Source organism: Papio anubis, chromosome 7 (assembly GCF_008728515.1).
Source record: "Papio anubis isolate 15944 chromosome 7, Panubis1.0, whole genome shotgun sequence".
In the NCBI taxonomy this organism is placed as follows: Eukaryota; Metazoa; Chordata; class Mammalia; order Primates; family Cercopithecidae; genus Papio; species Papio anubis.
In genome coordinates, this window is record NC_044982.1 from 4,535 (window position 1) to 12,464 (window position 7,930).

Consider the following 7,930-nt stretch of genomic DNA (forward strand, 5'->3'; position numbering starts at 1 on the left):
ATTTCTTTTTTTTTTTTTTTTTTTGAGACGGAGTCTCGCTCTGTTCCCCTGGCTGGAGTGCAGTGGCGCGATCTCGGCTCACTGCAAGCTCCGCCTCCCGGGTTCCTGCCATTCTCCTGCCTCAGCCTCCCAAGTAGCTGGGACTACAGGCGCCCGCCACTGCGCCCGGCTAATTTTTTTTTTTTTTTGTATTTTTAGTAGAGACGGGGTTTCACCGTGGTCTCGAACTCCTGACCTTGTGATCCGCCCGCCTCGGCCTCCCAAAGTGCTGGGATTACAGGCGTGAGCCACCGCTCCTGGCCCTTCTGTGCAATTTCTTTGCAATCCTAAAACTGCTCTAAAATGAAATTTATGGTAAGGAGTGACAGAAACATTTGAAAGACAATTTTGCCTCTTTTTAAGAATCATACTTACCCTTAACACATGATCAAATAACCTTGCTCCAAATTATTTATGCATCTAAGTTGAATTGTTCACAGTAGCACCTTCATGGAATGCGTGCATCAACTTTATTGAGTGTGGCCTTTCCCACTCTGTCAATTTGGCTTATATGATGGCTCTTGAATATAATATTTCTCTTACAGTTAGACTGTGTTTCTATTGTTCTCAAATATATAACCCATTTTCTAAACAGTCTTAAACTGAACAACCCCTGACATTTCCTCAGCCCAGCACAGCTGAGTCCTCCCTCAGGGTTTCTGACACTCTGAGGATGTGGTTTTCACACTGTGCCTCTCGCACAGTAATACACGGCCGTGTCCTCAGATCTCAGACTGCTCAGTTCCATGTAGACTGTGCTCGTGGACATGTCCGCGGTAATCGTGACTCTGTCCTGGAACTTCTGTGCGTAGCTTGTGCTACCATCACTAGGGTTGATTCCTCCCATCCACTCAAACCCTTGTCCAGGGGCCTGTCGCAGCCAGCTGATAACATAACTGGTGAAGGTGTATTCAGAAGCTTTGCAGGAGACCTTCACTGAGGCCCCAGGCTTCTTCACCTCAGCCCCAGACTGCACCAGCTGCTCCTGGGAGTGGGCACCTGCAGAGAGGACACAGTAGAGAGTAACAGTCCCCTAAACTGGAAAAAAATATCCCCTCCTCAGCCCTGGAACTAGTTGATCCTTTACCTGGAGCTACTGCCAGCAAGCAGAAGACCATCCAGGTCCAGTCCACGGTGAAGAGCTTTCCTCTCAGGGGCTTCTGTAGAGAAGGGATGAGGCTGTTGGGCGATGCTTTCAGGGCCCAGATATATCCGTATTTACCTCAGTAGAGCTAAGGTTTTTTGCATATTCATGAGACAGATTATTTCATACTTCAAAGCCTGATCGAGGATGAGAAAGAGAAGATAGATGACCCATCTGCCACACAGGAGTGGGATGCTGATGGTCCAAGCCCTAATGCTGCTTGAGGAAATGCATGCCCTGCTCCACTGCTATTCATGGACAGGATCCTTTCACTGAAGAACAAGTCCCCACAGATTACGCTTCTCTGATCCCATATTTCATTAGCATCAAGACCATCTGATCATTTCTGGACTATAACTGTCCATGACACTGAGCATGTGCCTTGGCCCCATCATGGTCCCCTCAGGCACCAGCACAGCTCACTGTTGACTCTGAGAAACTGACTGTGGATGTTCCATATGACTCTCCAGCAGGTTCCCCTGAGATCCGCTGGGCGCACCTGAGACAGTGTCTCCATCACCTGCCTGGTGTCTTGATTCCCCAGGATCTTCAGCAGAAACACTCTGGGTTTACAGAATTGCCCTGAGGTGCATAATTGGAGATGATTTTCTTATGTCATGGACACAAGGAGTCAGAAGTTGAAACAAGAGTTTGGAGTTCTTTATGAACTCATGCTCCCAAAATAACTTCCAAGGAATTTGCGTTTTGGATAACTATGGATTTTATATTCATCTCTGTTTATTAGTATTTTGTGAAGTATTTAGACTTTCAGTTCGTATCCAGAGATCCTGATCTTTCCATATTGATTTCTGACTCCTTACGTTTGTGCACCTCCCACATTCTCAGATCTACCACTGTCCTGTCACTCACACAATGTAGGCAACATTACTTAACACTGAAATCTGAATTTTTTGTTCATAGGAATATAGTGACTCCTGCAATTCTGTAACCATTGAATTAGTAAAATCATGCCTATTCTTCATATTCTCACTATTAAGATATTTCTAATCCTAGAAGTCCAATTTAAAAAATGGTTATCACTGCCTTAAGTTACATGAATTGTTCCATTGTAGCAGGACATTTGAAGGCATATCAGCAACTCGTCGGACAGTTATTTTAGATTTTCCTTTTTTTCTGACGAAGGAAAACCGAGACCTTGAGAGGAAACCTCCTCCCCAGCCTTCTGTTCTGTGGCTGGACCCTGCGCTACGTGGCTCCTGAGTGCCCCCTCCTGCCCAGCCCTTACATTGCAAGGAGGTTTCTGTCAGGGCTCACAAAACATTTTCCCCAGAGTCTTTAGTCCAGCATGAAGTGGCTGTGTCCTGGCTTAGAATACTCTTTCAGCGACAATATATGCCGCCAACACCATCTCTTGAAACAGTTGATTGGCCTAACTAAACCTATTGAATTCTGCAGAAAGACCCAAAGAAAAGATTCTAGGACACAGGAGGGAGCAAGTTCTCTGAAGCTCCGGATGCACTAAATCAGTGGAGACACAGTGAATACAAGAACTTGTAGGGGTTTGGGCAGGGTCGTGTTTCTTCATTAGGCTCTTGTAGTTGAACACTGCATCTGAGAATACCTGCGGGTGTAGATCTATTCAGATGAAAGCCATCTCTGTATCTCCTATTCCAATAACACACATTTTTCCTTCTTCCCAGTGTCTAGCCTGTAGAAAGTGCCTCCTGCACTGACACTAGGTCTAGGTTTATGCCATGTTTTTGTCCTAGAGAGCTAAGACAAACAGGATACAAGTGGAGACTTGGGAAGGACATGCAGTTTTTTGTTTTTTTTCTTTTTCCTTAGCTAGGAACCCTGCAAATGGCCCATGGTAACAGAATCAGCAGTCAATACGGGAGTTGTCTTTACAGAGTTGATGTCAGAGGCTTCAGATCGCTCTTCTGTCCTTGTCCTACTCTCTGCCAATCTCTTTCAGTTTCCCTGTTCTTCTTCTCTGATAGAGCCTGTGCATTGCCACACCTTCATCTTTAATTTGTGCATCCCGGAAGTATCATATGAAGTTACAATTGAATCTTAATAATTTAGTGCTCTTCTTTCTCTGGAAGGTGTCCTATACACAGTCTCCAGAGGTCAAACTGATGCTTTCCCTTTTCCGGCTGGAACATTATAGGATTCTTACCCTATTGGCTAATTTAACCCATTTTCATGATAAAGGAAGCCTGCTGTGAGGGGTCTGTAATGGAGATGGACTGCCTTCCCTTACATAGATAAGGTGCTAGAAAGGTCCTTCCCCTGGATCTTCTATCTGGAGCAGTTTCTGTGTGTATTTCTCACAGTTTATGTCTCTTGATGACTTAGCCATGAAATAATCGCAATTCTCATACAAAAAACCTGGAGGTCACTGGAGCAAAAACCACAACAGTGTGGGGTGTGGGGTGTGGGGTCTCCAGGATTTTGCACCCTCATACGGTCAGACATGCCCTCTTTGTTTATGTAGCTCAGATTTACATATAATAAACCCCACAGCCAGGTGTATCTGAATTGCCACATACCCATTTAAACTCACTGGAGCAGCAGCTGAGTGTAATCATCACACTGAACTCAGAGAAACCTGGGCCCAATACACTGTTTCTTGTAGCTCAGAGAAGCATCCTTGATTCACTTGAGTGGACATTTCTTCCCTGAAACAGCCTCACTACCAACTACACTAAAGAGTTGCTATGGAGCCGCTGTGGGGTTGGATTTCTTCCCGTCGGCCTGTCATGCAGGGGGTTTGGAATGATGTAGACCTTTAAACTTAGATGCTAATAATTCCCACTGTTATTGAAATGGCTGGCAGCCCCCAATCCTGTTTCTCCCCTCCACTCACCAGAATATATCCAAGAACCCCACGAACCTCAGGATTCTCTTTTTCATGGATGACTCTGAGGATTGTCAATCTGCTCAGTGCCACAATCAGAGGCATCCAATGGAGGATTCTCAGTCCACTGATACGTTGAGCCCATAACATAGGACACTTATACAAGAGTGGCCACATCATGTCAGTGCCAATCAACATTTAATTCAAGGGGCACGATTTTCAGTGCATTGAAGTTTAAAAGTTTCATAATTCTTACGAGAGGCACAAACTGCATGGTTTGCAGAAGAAGTGAGCTCATTGTTAGAAGAAAGAGGCCTGCCTCCAAGAAGAGTCTGTTTAAGTAAAGCACCTGAAACATGATGTTCTGAAACCTTGTGAAAATTCATTTCCCGGAGTGAAAAACAGGAAAGTAATTCTCAAATCATTGGAAGAAACCTTTTCAGAAATTTTATCAATGCAGCAGTCAAATTCCAGTAAGTCAATCCTTGGGTTTATGTTTCACAACTCAAGAAGGAATCAAGAAATCTACATAATTGGAAGGCTACTCCAACAGAGGGAATTTTGACCTATTTAATTAATAGGCCAGTATTCACTCAAAGACACACTCCTGTGAGATCTTCAACTTAAGCAGATCTCTGTAACCTGGAAAATTTTCTCACTTATTTTTCTCTAGACATCCGTAAAAGCTAAAACACATCTTGTATATTTGTGCATGAGTGATCTATAGAAGTACTTTCCCTATTAATGAAAGTTCATGGAAACATGAGAGCTTCATCACTTATTGTGAACTCACACTTCACTGGTTTCCAGAATTCTCCACCTATGTGATGAGGCAATGGGTGCCTCTGAGAATACACTGATTTTTGGACTGAACATGTTCTCCACTCCTCACTTGACTGCATGGTTCCTCCCTCATACAGATGTGTCTATGACTGAAAACCCAACACTGATATCCAGCAGATTTTCCTCTTATGAGATTCATATTCTTTCTTTCTTTCTTTTTTCTTTCTTTCTTTCTCTTTCTTTTTCTTTCTTTCTTTCTTTTTCTTTCTTTCTTTCTCTCTCTTTTTTCTTTTTCTTTCTTTCTCTCTCTGCATGTCTCTATCTCTCTATTTTTCTCTGTCATTACTATTTATTAATGAATCATCCTGAATCCTGCCAAAAGACTCCATCTCACATTCTGCAAATATTCTGACTCAGAGATAATTAGGGGAAAACTCATCTTTGGCCAAGGTAGGAAAACTTTCTAGACTTCCCCTAGATTTATTAGAGCCTCATATGAAGAGCCATGATAAAACATTATCTGTTTTTGGATTATACCTCAAATCTAAAACTGCTCTTCATAGTGGTTATGACATTCTATATTCTCACCATTACCATTATGCAAAATGATGTGGTGGCTTCTAAATAAATTAAAACAAAAATACCGTATGACCAGTGATCCATCTTATGGAAATATACCCAAAGGAGATGAAATTACCACCTTGTGAAGATACCTGCTCTCCTATGCTTATTGCAGTGCTATTCACAACAGCCAAGATATGAAAACTAAGTGTCCGTCGATGGACAAATGGATAAAGACAATGTGGTATTTGTACACAATGTAACATTATTATGCCTTATAAAATAAGGAAATGCTGCCATTTTCCACAAGACAGATGGATTCCCACCACTACTAGCAATGTATTTTATCCAATGCAGCCCCTCCCTGAGAACTAGCAGATCCAGGTCCAGTAGTAAGGACTGGTTGTGATGGAGTGGGCAGAAAGAGTGCAGGTGAGGCTGAGCATCAATGTGAGGTCTTCATGTCCAGGGCTGACTCCTGCAGCTGCTCCTGGGACAGGGCATGTGAGTACATGGAGAATCCATCCCTGTCAGTCACATGTACCTGCACTCACCACATAGACCCATGTCTGACATCTGAGACACTCACGCTGGGGAGCTGTCACTAGGCACAGGAGAAGATACAATAATGCCATCTTCTTCATGAACACAACTCTGCATTCCCCAGATACCTCAGCCCTGCTTGAGGGGAGAGCTGTTAGCTTCCACAGTCCAAAAGCATTTCATACCCTGGAGCCTAAAGAATACTTTGGATGTGGCAAAGCCTTGTACTTATAAGAGAGAGGGCAGAGGTCAGACTCCCCGTGGACTTGAATATGATTTATTGCTGTCTATTTTCAGATTGACATGAAACACTTCCTTGCCAAAAACTACAGCCATGACAGTTCAGAAAATTTGCTGTATTTCTGGTTTCCCACCTGTGACATTTGAACTTCTGTATCAAGTGAGCAATGTGCATACCTTACAGGAGCAATTGCAAAATAACTCTCTAAGTCATCACTATTACACAATTGTGACCCTGTCCTTACTGCCAAATATCTTCTGGAAAGTTTTAAGTAAAAATAAATCATAAATTGCAACCTTAAATTACAAGTAGCATAATGTTCACAAACTCAGGAACTCCCTTTGCCAAAGGTACCTCCACTAGAACTTACAACCCATGGTCTCCTTCCTTAAGGACACACACATTATCACCCTATGACTTGATTCATCAAAAGCCCACATGTTTTCCATTTTACCTTCAATATTATACTCTGATTCATCACAGGCCGATACAGCAAAGTATTACAGGGGATTAACGTGGTATGCGGAAACATTCAACAGGATGTTAAAAATGCCTTCCCATCACATCTTCCTAAACAGCTTCTTTACTGCTGTCAACTTGGAAATTCTTTGTTTTAGCAGAGACATCAGAGAAAAACAGCCTCATATATTGTAAAGGGGCTAATTACCATTAAAAACAAATGCAGCAGTGACTAGGATGTCAATCCACAGGTTTCTGAAGTGAAAATGAGGTGAATTACATAAGTTGTTTTGAGACTATTTTCCCGTGCTTGTAAAATCAATACCAAGGTTGTCATCAGTGTAGGGTTAAACAGTGATCTGCTGGGAAGATGTCCTTGTAGTCATGATTTTTTGTAAGGTTGTAGTGACTTCTATCCAAGGTTGTGGTTAAGCAGAATCCATTTATGGTAGTTCTTGTTATCAGGAGTATGTGTATGAGAAACTTCCTTCATGATCATTCCTAGTTCCATTTCTCAGGGCGTTAACAGGAGTGGCTCCATTTTTATTTTGAAAACTTTCACACACTATTTCTAATACTACTGGTGAGGAAGGTGACTCTGTGGTAGTTTGCACAGGACAGGATAAATTTCACATCCACATCCCATTTTGTCCACACAAGCTCATCCCCTTCACTACTCTTGGCCACTTGCATTCCCAGGTGAGTCTCCACACAACACACTGCAGGGTGCTGAGCAATGGGAGAGAAGAAAGTCCCATCAGCCTCTCCCACGTGGACGCAGGAGCCACAGCCTGAGCCACACCTGAGCTGCAGGGAATGGACTTGAGGCCTTCAGCTTTGACAGCATGAACTACATCCCCACTTTATAGGCAGCAGGAACAGTACAAGGAAAAGCAAGAACAACAACAACAAATAAAAAGAAATAGAATGGACTAAGAGCAAAAGGGGCTCCAGAGCAGTGCTGATACTGATTTGCATACTTTAGCGTCAGGAAAAGGGTCAGACGTGAAACCTGTGAGGTTCTACATGACACTGACCATGATCTAGACTCTCTATTGGCTGTGATCAAAATTCCTAAAGACTGTTTTAGTCAGAGAGGTTTCTGTCCTGAGTCTGATTGGAGAAGACTCACCAGGCACCCCTGAGATTCCTCAGGATTCTGATCCTGGTGACCATGGTTGAGGACTTTTCATCTCTGTAAGCATCAATCTGCATTTTGTGCGTATGGGAATAGGTTCTCATATTAAAATAATCATTTAAAAATATGTAGAGATGACACTGGTAAGCACAGAATTCTGAACTTAAAGAGATTCCCTAGAGAAACGGTAAAAAGATGAAG

The 7,930-nt window shown here is 42.8% G+C and overlaps 1 gene segment (V, D, J or C); it reads right to left on the minus strand.

Moving 5' to 3' along the window:
- Nucleotides 1-230: 230 nt before the first annotated feature.
- LOC116275915 lies at nt 231-1,571 on the minus strand. The segment is given in 2 exon segments: nt 231-1,038; nt 1,127-1,571. Coding segments are annotated over 2 exon segments (348 nt in total).
- Nucleotides 1,572-7,930: the final 6,359 nt, after the last annotated feature.